Genomic DNA, 20236 nt, shown 5'->3' with positions numbered 1-20236 from the left:
TATGATTTGTGTGTCAGTGTTTCCAACATAACCATATCCAAAAACCAACTCTTTTCTACTCCAAGCTAAAAAAAATCGACTTTGACATATTTATTTTAAGAGTGCTAGGGGAGGGTTATGTGGTGCTGAGCAAAGCCCTACTACATCTGAAAGGCACCGCCTGCCACTGAAGGAAGGAGTGAAGTGCACAGTATGTTATCAGCCCACAAAGCCTGTTTGCCACCATCAGCCTGGAGTGTGTCTGTGCAGGCCTCAATCATGGTTTTCTTTACCGTCATTGATTTCATGTTCAAGATGGTAATGGGGTTTGTTATGAATTTTGGTGTTCAGCGAGTAAACAAATTGTGCCTGTTATTGATTGGTTGAAAACTAGAAATTGCATTTCAGATGGTAACAATGGAGGCTAGCACCTCAACATTTTCAAATCACAATCGGGAGCGGTAATGAGAAAAAAAATAATGGCCTGTGCTTGTAAGAAGGACGCTGAAACATATCTTGAGTAAAAAAAATCACACCCATTTCGATAAAAATATTGAAAATAAAGATATAAACCGCATTTTTTTTTAAATCAAGAATGTGATAATAAATAAGGCCACATTGGCTCCTTTGCTGCATTTTGGATGGCGTGCAATTTGTTTTCTTACCTTCTAAGTTTATACTGAGCAAAAATATATGCACAAAATGTGTTTTTCTTCTGTTCTTCAACTGGAAGAGCTTGGAGGTTGGGGAAAATGAAAGCGTTACTCATCTGAACTTTCCACTGGAAATGCCCAACACATTTCCACGCATAAGGTCCATTTAATATATTGTATATATAGTTTTTGCATTAATAAATGAATACATTCAAACCCAAGTCATTCTTCAAAAACACTGATCGAGCGTCAATATGCATTTGTCACAAATAAATAAATGAATAAACTAGAGAGCAAAAGCAGGGTGGTAAAAAACTAACAACAAAAGTATTCATGTCATAATCAGTGATTATGCAAATTAGTGGGTACCGAACCCCAAGTATGTGGGGGGCAAATGTAACAAATTTAAACATACTTTTTCTCCCACATCCCCTTTTGGTCCAGGAAGTCCAACTTGACCAGGAAGACCAACATCCCCCTGTACAAATAAACATACATTACAACAAAAAACACATGTTGAAACATACAGTATATAAAATACCAATCAAAGTTTATGTAATTTTTTTTTCACCGCACACATTTTTGCAAGTAGTTTTGAGTCAAAGAGTCTAAATATATTTCTTTATATAAAAAAGAAATCAGACATTTTCTTGATGGTTTTTTAATTTGGTATTTATTGGAAAGCTGCCATCGGTCTTTGGAAATGTGTGTGTTAGCATTTGAATGTGTGACCGAATAATAATTGAATTGAATGAAATGCCTGTACTTTTTTTACGGACCCCACAATGATCGCTTAGTGTGGAACTCGCCATCTGTGCCTCTCAGAAAAGACTAAATGTTTGTTTTAGGATTTCAATTCACGCCTTCTATTTGCGGCTGAAAAAAAATTACTATCATGAAGATCTATCATGTAGAAACAACCAAGGAGGACAGCATCAGTGTTTACTCTTAGTGTACCACATTTGCTTGTCTTCCTGCGGGGGGAAATGGGTTTCCCCCCGCATAAATGTCCTTTCACTGGACATTAAATGTTTGGAAAGGATGGTCAAAATCATTGTTGACAGGGTTACGATAGACATTACACATGCTCAATTAAGATCCCTTGTTGCTTTAAATTGATTGTACCTTTTCATTTGGACAGTGACATCTGTCATTTGGCTGTGTGGCTCGCTGAGACAGCATCTGTGGAAGCTGGGCTGGAACTGAGGGTGGGGAGGTGCCATTAATTGTCTTCTTGGCTTCACACTGGATCAATATAAAGAAGACATCCATTGAGACACCTTTGTCTTGTTCGCAAGGTACTAAACAATAAAAAACAGCTAAATCACAATTGACATAGTGTATGTCTCGGGAGGGGTGTTGCATTCATTTGATGAAGTAAATAGAAAAGAACATTGACATACAGAACAATAATAAATCTTTGAGTGACAGCACAAACGTAGTAGCAATATGCTTTGAAAGAAAGAGTAGCACAGGTCAAAGGCCACCACACCATTGGAAATCATTGTAACATAAGTAAATTAGCGTTGAATTTTGTCTTTTTGTGGCATTCATTTCCACATGGGTGCTGTGTTACAGGGCATTAAATCCCATTCAGAAACCCTCAGCCAGGTTTTCTAAAACATTGTTACTAGTGTTTGCATACAATATTCCCCCTTATGTGATATATTCAATGGAGTTAATCATTTTTGCTTCACACAAACTGTACATGCAGTAGCTGTACAAGTCTACTTTGGCAATGTTTTTCTTATCTAGATGTGGCTTTTTTTCAGGATTCTGATTGGTTAAAAAAGCCTTACATGTGAATGTTATAATTTTGTATATACATTTGGTAATGTGTTCACATTATGTGAATGATTTTCTAATGGATTGGACAGAAATTGTTCATGGTATAGCATTTAATACCCTGGAGATAAGATATTTATGTGTAGGCAATATATAGAATATCTTATGTATGCATAGAATAAATACATGTTGATACGATTGGAGGAGAAAAAAACATGTTGCTGACATGAATATATTTACCTTTGACTCCAGTATCTCGCAGCATGTTTCCATTTCGACTACGTAAGGGTCGCAGTACAGGATTATTTGTTTGAGTTCAACCTGGGGAAAACAATACTTTTAGTGGACCACATTATATCATGATATTTAAACTTGTGTAAGAAATCCTATAAATTCAGTTCATTTAAGGTTTTCGCTTCACATTCAACTGCATCTTTTTCTGAGCCAAGTTTTAACACTTCCATTTTGGTGATGTACTCACTCATATCTTTACATAACGTGAACCTAAAGGTCAGCCGCTAATGGAAATTTAATCTAAGTAAGCCACACTCATTGACAAAAAGACACGGTTGACAGATATGTTTTTTTTTCGCACTATTTACCACTTTCTGAAACCGTTCAGCGAAAACCTTACTTCAGATCATATATGAAGCAACACCAAAGATTTGTAGAAAACAGTGGGAATTTAAAGATGGAGCACGCACATCCACAGGTCGTCCATCCTGTGTTCGTGTGGTGATGAGTGTATGCCCACTTGGGTCAATACCGTCCCTTTCGGCAGTCAGCCTCCTTTCTATTAGCTTGCAGTCCATGTGAACAGAGACGATGTTGCTCTGTACAGAAAAGCTCAGCTTGTGCCATTGGCGATTAAAGAGGGTGTGTAGGTCATGGCTCTTAAATGTGTAGCGGAGCACGTTTTTCAGCAAACCTTGAAAGGAAAACTCTACCGCCTTCTTGCCACCATCAACCACAACTGACACCTGCGGGGACACAGGGGAGTTCAGCAACAACAACAAAAATACCCACCTGTTCCATTTTCCAGTTTGGTGGAACATTTTAAAGTTAAACAGTCCTGAGTCTATATAGTTGTCAATCCGACTGATCTATTTATTGATTTTTTTAACCTCTTAATGATGCAAAAACGTTGAAGCTCTGAGTATATGACGTGACAAAGCTTCATTTGTGCTTTCCTTAGCTTATTTTAACCAATATACAGTATACCTTTTAGTATACAATTAGAATGGGTAAATGGGGTTTATTTCATGCTTAATCTACCAAGATTAATGGTAATTCAGAAAATCTATTGTGTGGAGTCGGAGACATCCATTTCTCACAAATTCTTGCTATTTGCATTCACTGACAAGCAGCAACTGCTAACATCAGCCAGTGGCTTTTACAGCTAAATCGACAGTTAAATCATTGAATTCATTCCACTTAAAATCTGAAAAGGTTTTATGACAGCAACCGTTTGACAGAACATTTAACATATTAATTAATTAATTAATTCCCATGGGAAGTTTGTAGTTGTAGAGAATACAAAAGACAAACAAGTCAACCAACCGTTGTGTTTTAATTTGAAAGTTCCACTAAAAAGTGTTATGTTGATTTTGACACTCACCTGTGTGTCTCCAGCTTGATCGAATATCTGCCAAAGATACCATCGGTCTTTTTTTGTAGTTTTTCTCACACGAAAGATGGTGACAAGGGAAAATTCACCCGGCAACCCATTTGGGAAAACTTCTCTAAAAAAAGATTTTAGGACAGTTGTGTGAATATGCTACATTTCTGACATGAATATCATTATTCAAATCAGCCGCATGTCTCTGTGTTGGATTAACACCCACCACAAATGTCTGCAATCAATAAAGCTTCTTCTTCATGAATAAATAATGCTGACACATTTGATCCCATTTACTTTGAACCTCCCTAGCCTTCAGCTAATGAAAACATAGAGGCATTGATCCAGAGTCACATGAACCAATCTTTTACCTTGTCTGCGCGACTATATGCTGCAGTTATTGGCTCGTAGACGCCTCATGGAATGAAAATGTTTGTTTATGTGTTTGACCTTAGCTTCTGAGGCAAATAAATATATGTGGAGAAGATGGCGGTTGTACAGTATAGGAAAAATAATATCATCTTTTACATCAGCAACACTACACCAGTTCGGCCTCGTCCCCTTTGCATGAATTATAGCTTGTTTGTTCACTCATTGCACACCCTCACATCTTTTCAAACTTTACTAGATTGCATGATGCAAGTACCACCAGTTTTCCTTTTAAAACACTGTTATTCACACCCCAAAATAGAGGCACAAAAATAAATTACATCAAGATCAGAAAAAAATAGTAACGCAGATGTACCAACATTGACTAAACTAGGTTAATAAAATAGTTATACATGAATACGTTGGATACTTTTAACATCATAGGCCACTGGTGCTGGCTGATGTGCACCTTAATGGAATATTATTCACCATAGTGTTCAATCAGCCTGCCATGCACATTTTTGGAATGTGGAAGGAAACCAGAGGACCTGAAGAAAACCCACGCGAGCCCAGGAAGAACATACAAACTCCACACTGGGAGGCCGAAGCTGCAATTTACCTCTGCACTGTTGTGTCAGCGTGCGAACCATTCTACTACTGGGCCACCTTTGCAAATTTCCCCATTGTGGGACGAATAAAGGTTTTCTGATTCTGATTCCTTGATGAGAAAACATTTAACACATAACTGAGATTGATGGACAGTATTTGGTGTAATATATATATATGATCCTTTCCCTGAAGAAATGTTCTCCTGTTGACATGCGTAGTGACAGGTAGAAATTACACTAAAATTGTACTAAAATAGTAACATAGTTAACCAAGATTGTGCTGCTGGCTGGAAATAAGCACAGTAAAGATGCTCTACAATGATCCGGAATTCTCCATGCATCCCACAGACTCCACAAGCCAGCTCTCATTTCAAAACATCAACTGTAAAACATGCATGATCTCAGAGGGCCCAGAGGGCCAACGTTCACAACCTCACATTTACTGCCATCTGCCATAAATGGCCTCAAGCAAACCTCAGAGGAGGTTGGTTTGCAAATATAGTTTTCCATCCCTCATCCCTTCATGCTGGCTCAGCCATAACATCATATTCACCAACAAATGTCTCTTTCCCAGACATGTACAAATCATTTACATTCACAAATGGGAATTCAAGTATAACTTGAACTGCAGAGGATGACTAATTTTCTCTTGCAATAATAGTCAATAAGCTCATCTGCTTCAGAGTTGATGCAGCAAAGGTATTCCAGAAATTTACGGGCTGAATTACTGAATGAAAGGTAGCAGTCAGAAATATCCACCTCAGCAAATGTTACATGTATTTCAATAAAAACTTTGATTCACAAGCTAAAAAAAAATCCAGCTAATTCAATTGTCATGACTTAGGGCTATTTTCGGATTTACTTTCAATATGGAGGATACTTAATCATGGCCAAAGTGTACCAACATTTTGACAAAAGGCCACTCCAATACCTTCATTCCAGTTAAAGAAGCTTTGGTTTCTTTTCAGGAAATGCTATCCAGGAGGATAATTTTCAAGGAGCCTAAGGAATCAGGTTGTGACAGATGGAACAATCAAAGCTCAAATGTTACCCCAGTTGGCTCTCGTCCCTGTCACTGACATGCGACCCAGTGAAGGATCAAAGATGGCTCAACAAGGTGAACCGTCAAGTTAGAAGCCCTATTCATGTGAGCAAGGGCTTTAACAATGACTTAGCACAAACCCACTTCCCTGTTTAAAACAGATACAAAAGAAACAAGATAGAGGATCTACTGTTTACATATAGCTAATGCCTCGGAACTGTAACAATTTGCATCGATGAATACTACACTGTACATGGTAGACATTATTTTGAAAACTTGGCTGGCGTTACACTTAGTTAACCTTGAATATTATTTTATTAAACTGACCAAGTTATGTTTGACAACTGACAAGACATTTATAACTGGCTCACAAACAACATGCAAGAACGGTGAATTATTGTTTTTATTGTCGGGATCATTTACGACACGGTATGAAAACTGCAGCATCTTAAGGGGTTACTAAGGCTCTCAATAGTTTTGATCATCCACCTACAACAGGGTCAACACATAAGAGAACCTGCAACAACTCACAATTAGTCGATGCAAGCCTTGCAAAAACTGCTATCAAATTGGTGCTCTTCAAAAATTACTTCACCTGTTGAGATTATTTGGATCGTTTCTTATTTATGCAAATGTTACATTCTAGTGCACCAAATTAAACACATGACGTATTTACTGTCTTGAAACACTGCTTTTCATAATAATTTGGATAACTTTTTAAACACTATTGTTGTCATTTCATAATACTTTGGAACATGTTCTAAGAAAATCACTTTGAATGAGAAGTGGATCTGACATATCCCGGATTCAATTACTCGCTTTAAGTTATACCCGAATGTGACTCATGTTAAAATGAAATGGAAAGAAGATAAGGTCAAACATGATCATAAAGGACAGACATTCAGTCTTAAGGCCGTCCAATAATTTGTCCCCTCAGACAAATGCTCCTTGTCGTGATCTATGCACCATGGTGTGTTTTACGGTATGTATCCAGCATAACATTAGCCAGATGGAGAGCATGGGGAATGTACTGCTGCACTTATCTGAACTACATGTTAAAGGGAGTAATGTTTGGGGAGAAGGAGGGAAGGGAGTATGCAAGGGAAGTGGTGTGCAGAGGGGCATTGCACTTGGTACAGCTCCCTCCTCAGCTGACATGCAGTATCACCTGTCAAAGTACGTACTTAGATAATTGGATATGAGAAGCATCACAGGCTCGTCGCTATCACCAAAGGCACTGTCAGCAATGTCATTGGGAAGCAACATCTTGGACACATTGGACAGACCCAGAGGAAGAAACTGACACAGACGCAAATGTATGTTCAGCCAAATGACTGGACGGAGAGGAAACAAACCGCAAATCAACCTGCATAAAGGTTTTTTATCCATCTTACCCGAAGAAGAGGAGTGGTCTATGCTACTTAGGGGTCATGTAAAAGACTAAAAATAGCATTGCCTTCCTGGAAGAATGACAATAAGTTCCGATGGGAGACAAAAAACATGAGCGTATTGAGTTCAAATGTAGCTTAAACTGCATAACTATGTGCATTCCACAGGGTGTACTGTTGGTGTAAAGGTGCTATAGGCCCCTATGAATATGGAACAAGAAACTTTATCCTAATTTATCATAATTTTAGATTCATGGTGAAGTAATGGGGCACTCCCACCAGTTGACCAAGGCATAAGTGACACCTCAGTGTGTCATTTCTGTAGTCATTTGAATATTCCTGTCTTATTACACATGCAGATAATCCCCACATCCCTACCTAAAGTTCCACGTTTTGCCCTTGGGACATGTATAGAATAAATGCAATATGTACTCATTCTGTTCAAATGAATGTCATCTAATGGCTGACCTCACCGTTTGCCCTTACTAGCTGAGGCAAATGAACCTTTTGCTCTGAGTGCAGTTCATCTGGGTTGCCTCCTATTAAATTAAACCTGCATACGGCTAGAGCACTGAGCATATTGACAGTAACTTGTGAACCACACATCCCACACTTATAATACCGGTAAGATTTTAGTCTTTAATAATTGCATTGCCATGTTCTATCTATCTATCTATCTATCTATCTATCTATCTATCTATCTATCTATCTATCTATCTATCTATCTATCTATCTATCTATCTATCTATCTATCTATCTATCTATCTATCTATCTATCTGTCTGTCTGTCTGTCTGTCTGTCTGTCTGTCTGTCTGTCTGTCTGTCTGTCTGTCTGTCTGTCTGTCTGTCTGTCTGTCTATCTATCTATCTATCTATCTATCTATCTATCTATCTATCTATCTATCTATCTATCTATCTATCTATCTATCTATCTATCTATCTATCTATCTATCTATCTATCTATCTATCTATCTATCCTTCCATCCATCCATCCATCCAAACATCCATCCATCCATCCATCCATCCAAACATCCATCCATCCATCCATCCATCCATCCATCCATCCATCCATCCATCCATCCATCCATCCATCCATCCACCGGGTCGGTCTGTCTATCTGTCTGCCTGCCTGCCTGCCTACCTTCTTACCTACCTAACTGCCTTCCAAACTACCTACCTACAGTATCTATCTTTTTTTCTCAAAATACACACACACACACACACACACACACACACACACACACACACACACACACACACACACACAAACACCCTCCCCCACACACACGCATTCAGAGTGGTTTTATTTGCTTTGATTGCGACTCACATAGTTGGTTTGATAAGTGGGCTGCTTCCCAACCGAAATGAAGGCAGGTGTTCTGTAACCGTCCCCTTACGGTGAAGAAACTGTTCTGTGAGATCAATTCCTGCAAAAGAAGAATGTGGAGCAGGGTATATGTTAGTAGATTTTATTGTCTTATTTATATAGCAGATTTTCACATTCGGTACATACCTGTGATTTCCAGTGTTTCATCTAAGGTGTCAGAAAACCTGAGCACCTCTACATTTAGTAGGGGGCAGGAGTCACCTGAAGGAAGAGAAAACCAGACAATCATATGAAGAGGTATTTTAACTTGGACATGTTTGGATGATTTTAACATTGAATTTCCATTTAAATTAACCCCATTAAACAGGAACTGGTATAATCAGACAGTAGTGGTTTCTTGAAATCTGGATAGAGAGGAGTGATGCATGGACAAGAAAGTCCTGAATATCATGTGCAGTGACTTCAAAGTGTATGATTTCAGCATAGGTTTCACATAACAGCAGATGAAGTCACTAGAAGTTTTGAACATAGTCAACATATAATTTTCTTTTAAACGTTAATTTCGCTGCAAGGTTGCCAAGTTGGTAGCACTGCCACGCATATGAAATTCATTGGCAAAAATAGCATTGCAACGTAGATAATAAAGTACTAGTCATGATGAATATTTGAATTACCGGTCGGTTGCATCAAAAACTCATCACACAGACCAAGTGTATTCAGTCCATGTAGTCATTGTGCTAGAAGAGGAGTGACATAAACAGATGGTTATGAGTTGTGTCAATCAAATCAACCATTTGCATAGAATTTATATTATTCATTGATGGACTTGGCATAATGGTCAAGTGGTTCCCATATGTATTCACTTTTGGGTGATGATGTACCAGCTCACTGAATATATTGTCCCAGATTGCAGAGAAGCAACAGTGTACATGAAGTTATGCCTTCAGCACGAACCACATATGGTCTGAGATTTTTTTTATTGGCGTTTTGAATAGAAATCATTAACATTGGTATGGGAATTTAATTTTTGACTGACAATAAATTACTAAATTGTGATTATCGTTTCAGAATTATTTGGATTGTGATGCAGCAATGAATCGCTTATTTATTAATGTAATAAGTTAAATGTGCACCAAACAAAAAAAAAAAAAACAATCCATTCGCTGCATACTACAAATACAGTAAAGTCTCGTTATATCGATATTCAAGGGAGTCCGAAAAAATATCGATATAACCGGGACTATCGATATATCCGACCCTGTTTGCATGTAATTTTCTCCGTGCGTGCATAGAAATAGTATCGATATAACCGGGACTATCGATATATCCGATATCGATATAACGAGACTTTACTGTACATGAAAATGGCAAGGGGACAACACATATATAAAGAGGAATGTATTCAGCCGAAACTGAAAACAGGTGAATGGGACCAAATGTTACAAAATTAAACCACACAAGGAAGTCATACTATAGGTTATCAAAGGCAACATTGCCAAAATGAAATGAATGAAATGAATGAAAATTATCACCACTGAAAGAGGAAGGGTAAAAAGTGACCACCAAAATAGTTACCTGTCCGGTCATTAACCGCCATTCCGAAAATGCAATGGGTTAAGAGTACAGTCCAAAAAAATGCCGTCCATCTCTGCAGGCAGGTCATAGCTCTGACACAATAAAGCTGTTTCCTTGAAAACCTGAATAAAGGCACAACATATTATTTCATTTTAAACCCACTCTGCTTGACTGCAATAGTTTGCTATATGTCATTGTTATTATCGTTGAGTTTTTTTTTCTTTGAAAAAGCATGCAATCACTTTCACTGAGCTGTATCAATTATCCTCAAAACCAGACTCTTCATTTTAAACAGAATAATAAGCAATATGATTGTTGATGTCACTTTAATCTAACTTTCTGATTGTGCGGCTATTTATTTTCAAAAGCACTCTGATGGCTTTATATGGCCCAAAAGCATGCAGCTGCATCTTTACCCAGTCCTACACAAATTGATCATTTGTATATATCTACATCGTGGATTAGATATATGAATGCAATAACCACAATTTCTGCTTTACAAAATGCAGAAACCAAAACACTGAAGGGTCATATACAAAACAGTTGGGCATTGCCTTTGTGTATTCTGAAAAGAGTGTCGGTGTTCTCTGTATTGTGGTTGTATTATAAATTAGTGTGCCACTCCACAAAGTTTCATTCTTGTAATGTTTCACTCAATTTGGCCGCATGAGCAGCTTTAAATCACATGTTTTGATCCGTACGCTGTCAACAGTGTTATGATAAAGAGCTTCCCATGAAAATGAAAGGAGTGAAGCGAACAACTTCAACCTGGGAGCATGTGCAGACGCACAATAATGTGGCAAGAAAGCATTGACATCATTATGACGCATCAGTGCTAAAAGGCAATCTGCAATTATGTCTGCATACTGTATTTTGAGAAATACATTTTTTTTCCTTCAAATTGTAGTTTTGTATTAGCATTTTTGACAAAACATTACTGACCAAACACTATTTTTTCTAACAGAAAACACCTCATCAGGTACAATGAAATCCAAGATATTAATTTCCACTTTATAATGATATTGTCACAGTGGTGTTCATTAAGCAATATTGATAATTAACAACTACTTGCACTCAGAATCACAACCAATTTAGAGTGTTTCATTCATCTGCTGTTCATGTTTTTAGAATTTGGAGGGAAACCGGACTGAGTACCTTGAACACAACCCATACAGGCACAGAATCAAACCCAACATCTCAGCACTGTGAGGCAAACTTCCAAGCCCGTCAAACAGGTACTTTTATTCAAGAAAAAAAGCAAAGATGCTTTAACTTCTGCTAAAGTATTGGGATGATTGTATTCAATGCATACCAAAAATAATTCAAATAATAACAATACAAAAAAAAACACTGAAAACTGTTCATTATTTATTGTCAGGAATTGATTTGGCTGGATACCTTGATGTCATACGCAGTATTAGTAACATCTTTTTGAATTATATTGTTTTTTAAACAAAGTTCATGCTGAACAGAGCGGTGATGCAATTGACTTGCAAAACAAACACATTTCTGGCTTGAATCTTTTGCTTGTTGGGATCACCAATGTAAACCAATGTAAAAAAATTGTGACCTGTAACTGTGCAATGACCAGTCATGGGTCAGTATCATCTCATCGCCTAAAGTCAGCTGAGTAAGTTTCAAGCTCACTCGTAACCCTGAACTACATCAACCGGATAAAAATGGGATGAATTGATGTTCAAGGTTCATAAACAATCTTGTAAAAATGGATTTGATGTCGTCATTCATGAGATTGCACTCTTGATATAGTGACTTGGATTTTTTTTTTTCGTCTAAAAAATAACAGCCTGCAGACACTTCGTTGAGAAAAAACAGAACTTCATTTGTTGAGTTTACTTTGGAATTGGAGGGTCACAGTTCCAAATGAAAATCTCAACGATTGAGGCTGGAGACATTTTAGTCTGCTTTCAGACCACTGGCACTTACGCAAATCATCAACCTCATCACCCCTTGGCTCAAGAGGTGCTGGACACTTGAGTGCACACCTTTTACTGTGAAATTTTGCATGCCTGATTATGTGAAATTGGATGACGGTGAGGTATGCAACACAAATATACAGCAGAGTGTGAGTTGAATTTCACCATAAACAATTCTTGAGTAGATTTAAAAGAACATTTTGCATTGTATCTCAACTAAAGGCTGCCCCATGTTCAACTGTGAGAGAGCACTGAAGGGTTAAACTTGAGAACACACTCAGAGCCACACCGCAGCACTGCAGCCTGACAGCATGGAACTTTTGGCCCATTGGCATGATGGCGCTCATGGATGAAGTGACAACTTGAAGTCAAGCATGGGACAAGTAGCACTACAGAGGTATCACGTTCCTTGTTTGTGTGAAGGCACGATGCTATTCTCAACACACACAGCTCTTACTTGAGGCAGAGCCTTACACTTATGGGTCATGTTCACATGATATACCCGATGCACCAATCCAATACTTTTACATTACCTATTAGTTTTCGTTTGCACGTAATAAGAAGTATCTAAAAACCACTTTGGTTGTATATAACTTAATGATAGGTTGTGGCAAGGTCTCGATATTATAACCCACTATCCCAATAAAAAAAAAACGTCTTGAGCGCGTTCGGTGATTGGCTCCGTGACGGAGTAGCGGCTCATTTACCCAGGTTATTCGATGTTAATTCTATTTAGCGGCAAACATGTACTGTATGCTCAACCAGCGCACTTGTAATTGGCAAATGAACATTTTAGCGCAGCATGTACGCTTAAAAACGGGGAGAAGAAAAAAACAGCTGCTCAGATGAGGTAAGGTGCTGTGGTTCAAGGCGCAAATGTGGGCACACATGCAAATTTGTTACCACGAATTTATAACTGTTAAGTACTTACAGTTGCAGTGAAAGTTTCCTCTGAGGCTGTAAGTAAGAACAAGCAGCAAGCAGCGCATAATCCACGTAAAATAACGATCAGTCCGATAGCGGGTTTCAGGACTTAGAAATAAGTCACACTCGGATCGCCTGCTGATACAGCTCCTTATTAGTTAGAACGAAGTGGCCCTCCCACTGCACTCTGTCATTCCACGGAGGAGACCTAAAGCAAAACAAATACACGGCGCGAACAACACACGCAGAAGGTAACCAAGTGTACCAGAGTCTCGATTGCCAGCCTCACCATCTTTTAAGATTTTTCTATTCATTCATTTAAATTAAATGCACAGATTTACGAGGATGAGAAAATAAGGCAAACCGTATTGGTGTTGTATGTTTTTAAATGGTTTTATTGTGTAGTTTATTACTGCGTTACAGAATTAATTTGATGCTCCATTGTTTTTATTATTCATGCATCCATAGCTCCGTGATCAATGAGCTATGAGCACCAGTTCTGCACTTATGCGTTCGCTGATTAACCACTACAAAAAAAAAAAAAAAAAAAAACAAACAAACAAAGCAAAACAATACAAAAGTATTGAAGTAAAATGGCTAAAAAGCATGCCAAAAAGTTTTCGGAGCAATGCTGTCTCAATCATATATCACTACAACAATTCATCTTTATACATTTAAAGCTATCCATAACCTTACCCCCCATACTATATGCCTATATACCTTCTTCAAATTTCTATTCCCTCTCGTTCCCTCAGATCCTCTTCCTCCCTCCTCCTCTGTGTGCCCCCTCTGCTCGTCTCAGCACGATGGGTGACAGAGCCTTCAGCTGCTCTGCCTCCAAACTTTGGAACTCACTTCCTCCCAACATTCATAAAATCGATTTTCTTCCCACCTTCAAGTCCCATCTCAAAACCAACCGATTTAAAATTGCATTTTCTGTGTAGCTCTCTCTCTCTTGTTTCTATTTATAATTGTATTTTTTATTACATTCTATTTTTGATTATATTTTATTTATTATAGTACCTATGTTTGTCTGTGACTATAAAATGTCCTTGAGAGCTTTGAAAGGTGCTTAAAATGTAATATATTATTATTATTCATTGACATCAAACTGCTGACGGACTTCAAAGAAAGACACAATATCTTGAAGTACAACTTTTTTTTCCTGAAATTATCATCATCCACCACTCTTCGGACAGCCCTCTGAAACCTACTGAGTTCTACACTTTGTAATTAGCCTCAGGGCTGTGCCACTATTAAGGTTATGCATATGATGGAGGTGGGCAACAGACGGACGCTAGCTAAACTAAAAGCTATGATGGACAGCCCCTCCCACCCCCTCCTGCCTACCCTGACAGCACTGGGTAGCTCCTTTAGCCAGAGACTATTACACCCGCGCTGCAAGAAGGAGAGGTACCGCCGCTCGTTCCTACCGACTGCTGTCAGGCTTCACAATTCTCAATGATCACATGTGAAAAATAAATAAATAAATAAATAAATAAATAAATAAATAAAACTGGACACTTGTAAATATGGGTTGTTGCAATATATCAAAATGCATTTCTTGATTCTGCACTATGTACAGTTTTTTTTTTCTCTTATGGAACAGTTTTGTACATTTACATTTTGCACAGTATACAGTTGACATTTTTATTTTGTTATGCTTAGAATATCTTGTTTTCTATCCTTTCACCCCTACCCCAACCCCATCCCTTTTCAATTGCTGCTGTGGACTGCAAATTTCCCCATTGTGGGACGAATAAAGCTATTTTGATTCTGATTCTGATTCTGATGATACACAGCGTACTAATTATCTAACATTTTAACACCAACATTCACATCGACATACCACACAGATCAATAAAATACGTACAGGGTTCCCAAACAAGTATTATATTGTATTGTATTGTATTGTATTGTATGGTAAGTATGGAAAAGTAGATATGGAGTTTGACTTAAGTTTCCAGCTCTGGAAAAGTATGCAATATTGGATTGGATTAGCCTTGATGACCACTCCTATACGACTGAGAGTGTACACAGACGTATTATCCTTTATTAGTCTTGCAGGGGAAAAATTTACATTTCACAGCAGCAATGTTATGCAAGCAAGAGGAAAGGAAGGGAAGAAGTAGAAATACAAAATACAGGAGGCAGTCTCTCTCGCGGCACCAACTTGAAGTTAAAAGAGCAAAATAAAATAAATATGGAAACTGTTCCATGAAAAAAATGCTACTAAGATGGTTACAAAAGCTTATTTTTATAAAACAGCAGCAATAAATAAACAAATAAATAAATAGGATCGATCAATCCATATTTTTGAGGGCGCTTGGAAGAGTGCAAAATATTTTACGAAGATCTTGAATACTTGATTCTGATTGGCTCGTGTAATGACAATTGCATGAGCCTTTTTTAGTCTCGCAGGGGAGAAATTTACATTTCACAGCAGCAAAGTGATTTAAATAAGAGGAAAGGAGGTAGAAGAAAATATAGGAGCTGCTGTAAAGGCAGCCACTCTCGCAGTGCCATCTTGACGTCAAAAACAAAAAAACAACAACAAAATAACAAATAATGTTACACAACACTAAAGACACAGACAGCCATTCAATCTTTCTGCACACTCTTTGTTGTATGAAGCAGTTCTAGATGAAAGAGGAGAGGTTCAAAGTCTCCTTTTCACCAGGGGATCATGGACGTCATGGTGAAATGTGCACGTCTGCTACAATGTTGAAAGCAAACACAAAGCTGTCGCATCCATTGACGAAAAGAGACTGATGATGTACATTACCGTCTGCTTTTTATATAACCAAGGGTTGCGATTATCACTCTTGCATACGGTAGATTGTACCTGATATAATAAACCCTTAAAACATAACGGGTGCCTTCTGTAAAAAAACAAAAACAAAAAAAAAAAAACATTTGAATGTCTGAAATGCATGTGCAGCAACTAAAACAATTTTGAGTACAAATTAGTGCCTTTTTTCCAGTCAAGCCAATTTATCAATACTGGTACTTAATATTCAAATATATCCCTGCACTTACAGTGAGTACGTTTCAGAGTCTGCACTGTAACATTAACTTTAATGAGTTTAAGATGTTGCTCTGCACTTGGTTGCCGACAAATATAGAATATATGTATAGCGCCTTTTACTCAATGCCAGCTGGGATAGGCGAGAGCATGTGGCCCAATTGAGGATGAGGGGGAAATAATAGATGGATGGATGAATGTGTAAGATGTGTTTGCAGTAAAGGATTTTCAAATTGTGCTGTCGTTGTCTCCTTTCATTTCTTTCAGACCAATATACTAGGCCACCGTGCACATCAATTTTTGGAGTGTTGATGCAAATATTCTATCCCTGTTTACTGCATGCAGAGTAGTGAAAGACGGATAAAAAAAGGTCTAGCACAATATCTCCATAGGAGAATGTATAATTAAGATTTTAAATAAAGCATTAAAAATGTTCTTCATCAAAAAATTGCAATTGCATGTTTCGTTAGATTTATGTGACATTTTTCACAATGAAAACTTATTTTTACCAGGTAGCAATTTATCTAGTGCCGAATGACTTTTAGCTTTGAAGGTGTTCATTAATTTGGAGAGAATTTCTACTTCTCACCTCATTGTGTTTTTTGGCATTAAACAATGTGATGTTGTCATCCAGTTAAAATGACCTTTTGGTTTTGAAAATGCAGAAGATGTTACTAGTATCTGAAGGTGGAAACTTGCTATTTAAAGAATAAGTATAAAGTATAATTTGCAACCATCTGGTTGTTCCTTTGTTGTTGTTTTTCCCCCTAGACCAGGCGTGTCAAAGTCATTTTTTGCCGCGGGCCACATTGTAGTTATGGTTTCCTCTCGAGGGCCGTTATGAATTTGGGGAACCCATTAGAATGTTTAATTCCCTTCAAATATTACATATAGAGTACACAGCAAATTAATGAATAACTCGTTTTCAAATCTGAAGTCAAGAATAATGACTTTTATTGTGGTTGACATCCAAAAATATGAAATTTTGGCTCAGATTTTAGCAATCATCATGGAATGTAACAAGTTTGATTTGCTGTCGCGGGCCGAAAAAAAAATGATGTTGCGGGCCGGATTTGGCCCGCGGGCCTTGACTTTGACACCTGTGGTCTAGAGCACAGGTGTCAAAGTCATTTTTTTCGGCCCGCGAAAGCAAATCAAACTTGTTAAATTCCATAATGATTGCTCAAATCTGAGCCAAAATTTCATTTTTTTGGATGTCAACCACAATAAAAGTCATTATTCTTGACTTCAGATTTGAAAACGAGTTATTCATTAATTTGCTGTGTGCTCTATATGTAATATTTGAAGGGATTTAAACATTCTAATGGGTTCCCCAAATTCATAACGGCCCTCGAGAGGAAACCATAACTACAATGTGGCCCGCGGCAAAAAATGACTTTGACACCCCTGCTCTAGACAGTTCAGTGTCCATTGTGAAAAGTTACAAGTTTCTGATTCTGAAAAAAATGCAAATTTCCCCACTGTGGGACGAATAAAGGCTTTCTGATTCTGATGAACGTGAAGAATGAAAATATCTAAATTAACAGACTGCCATGGTGGATATTCTGTTCACATGAACTAAACTTTCGAAAATCAAAACGGTTCAACAGATTGTAACATAGTATGTAATGATTTAGAATGCAACATTAACCCTGCGGTCGCTCTCACAATAGTGTATCAATGTTCTTGTATGCATCTGGCATTTTTTTGTACTTCATATTTCCTTCAATTCTTCAAACAACATTGTTTGTTTTTGCAAGACAAAAACCACACATACAATGTTTGCTTTGAATACAAATGTGCTCCATTCAGACTCTCAACCATACAAAGCACTTTTGTTGTAAGGCACCTGTCTTCAATCTCTGCACACACACACACACATCCATTGACGCACATTGGCTGGAATGAAGAGTGCGCATGTAAACATGGAAGACAAAAAAGGTACAATTACGCATCGATTTAGCCTGCGGCTTTGGGACAATAGTCTTTATGCAATATGCCCATATACGTGAAGTGAAATAAATAAATCAGCGCCAAACGCTTTCTTAATAGCTGTGAGGAACGTTAGAGGAAAAAAATCGCTGGGTTGAAGCAAGTGTGGAAAATGCAGTAGAAACATGACTAGGAATGTACAAAACACTCTAAACCTGTAAGAATAAGCACAGTGAGATTCTTGTTTCTCCATTCCACAATTTTAGTCTGTATTGTAGTGCACTGAACACGATCCAGCCCCCAAGTTTCCAACTCAGTTTCCATAGCTGTAATCTGAAAAATGTTTTATACTCGATGAAAATACAACAAGAATACAATAATGATGAATATGTGACTGAGAGTATTGTTCCATCCCACTTAGAACACCAGATTATGTATGTGTGTCTCTCCTCTGCCTGCCTGCCTGTCTGTCTATCTGTCTGTCTGTCTGTCTGTCTGTCTGTCTATCTGTCTGTCTGCATGCCTCTGTCTGTGTGTAATACAGTAATTAAGTAGTTTTTGCTCCACTGCCAGCACCTGGATATCTTTTTGCCCTTCATTAGATTGGGCACACTCCAGTCTTTGTCCGCATTGCGTATTTCGACACGCATTAAACACAATTTATCAAGTGCAACTGAATGGAGGGGTGAGGGTGGTGGGGGTGGCAGGAAAGGAAATTCAACTTCGGCAGTTTGAGTAGATGGTGCAGCATAAACAAGTTAATAATGCCAAGCATGTTACCTGATATGGGAGTGTTTCTGCAGGTGTAATGTACGCCTGGTTTCCAGCTGGTCTTAAATTGACTCTCCACCAAGAATAAACGTTCCATAATTATTTATTTCAACCATAACGTGTTGCACAAGCTGCAACTTTTCAACAAATAACAGTGCAATGACAAATCATTTCTAGTTCTGTCTAATATTTTTGGAAGCTTGGACGTGTGCATGTGAAATTTGAAGCTGAGATTTAACATTCAGAATAATGTAAATTTCTCCACTGCGAGAAATCCAATCCAATCAACAGCTCAGATTTTTGGTCTACTGTATGTATGCCCTGGGATTGGCTGGAAACCCGTTTAGGATGTCCCCCACCTAATAATAATAATAATAATAATAATACATTTAATTTCTAAACCCCTTTTAAAACTCTCAAGGACACTTTACAGTCACAGGATTATATATATATACAGTATATATATATATATATATATATATATATATATATATATATATATATATATATATATATATAAAAATCCTCGTCTCACCCACCATGGGTGGTGTCTGTCCCCATTTCAGCTCGGGTCCTCTACCTGAGGCCAGGAAGCTTGAGGGTTCTGCGCAGTATCCGTGCTGTTCCCAGCACTGCGCTTTTCTGGACCGAGATATCCGATGTTGTTCCCGGGATCTGTTGCAACCACTCGTCGAGTTTGGGGGTCACTGCCCCAAGTGCTCCGACCACCACAGGCACGACTGTCACCTTTACCTTCCAGGCTCTCTCCAGCTCCTCTCTGAGCCCTTGGTATTTCTCGATTTTCTCATGTTCCTTCTTTCTGATGTTCCCATCACTCGGGACCGCTACATCCACGACAACGGCTTTCCTTTCCCCTTTATCTATGACCACGATATCTGGTTGGTTGGCCATTACCATCTTGTCAGTCTGTATCTGGAAGTCCCACAGGATTTTTGCTCGGTCATTCTCCACCACCTTGGGAGGTGTTTCCCATTTTGACCTTGGGGTTTCCAGTCCATACTGCGCACAGATGTTTTCGGTAGACTATATATATATATATATATATATATATATATATATATATATATATATATATATATATATATATATATATATATATATATATATATATATATATATATATATATATATATTTTTTTTTTGCGGGTCAGCAACGGCAGCCATTTGTGCCAGCGTTCACTCTACCCGGATGTAACACAGCAGAATAGTTATGAAAGGAAGAGGAAAGGGAAGAAAGAAGTTGAAAAACAAAATACAGGAGCTGCTGGAAAGGCAGCCACTGTC

The 20236-nt window shown here is 38.0% G+C and overlaps 1 protein-coding gene across 5 annotated transcripts in view; it reads right to left on the bottom strand.

The window, feature by feature from the left end:
- col19a1 (collagen, type XIX, alpha 1) overlaps nt 1-13361 on the bottom strand; it is a 102717-nt gene extending 89356 nt beyond the window's left edge. For 4 of the 5 annotated variants that reach the window (XM_089011818.1, XM_089011822.1, XM_089011819.1 and 1 more), the window contains exons 1-9: nt 13211-13361; nt 10346-10467; nt 8957-9031; nt 8771-8870; nt 4036-4159; nt 3122-3397; nt 2658-2738; nt 1758-1877; nt 1048-1110 (exon numbers count right to left, since the gene is read on the bottom strand). In XM_089011818.1, the coding sequence (XP_088867944.1) occupies nt 1048-1110; nt 1758-1877; nt 2658-2738; nt 3122-3397; nt 4036-4159; nt 8771-8870; nt 8957-9031; nt 10346-10433 (927 nt within the window). In that variant the 5' untranslated portion in view covers nt 10434-10467; nt 13211-13361. Of the gene's footprint in view, nt 1-1047; nt 1111-1757; nt 1878-2657; nt 2739-3121; nt 3398-4035; nt 4160-8770; nt 8871-8956; nt 9032-9444; nt 9508-10345; nt 10468-13210 lie in introns of those variants that run through there. The other variant, XM_089011821.1, reaches the window with a different exon arrangement.
- Nucleotides 13362-20236: the final 6875 nt, after the last annotated feature.

This window comes from Hippocampus bargibanti, linkage group LG13, assembly GCF_051943395.1.
Source record: "Hippocampus bargibanti isolate YZ-2025 linkage group LG13, ASM5194339v1, whole genome shotgun sequence".
Lineage (NCBI taxonomy): Eukaryota > Metazoa > Chordata > Actinopteri > Syngnathiformes > Syngnathidae > Hippocampus > Hippocampus bargibanti.
This window is presented reverse-complemented; position numbering and strand designations above follow the sequence as displayed.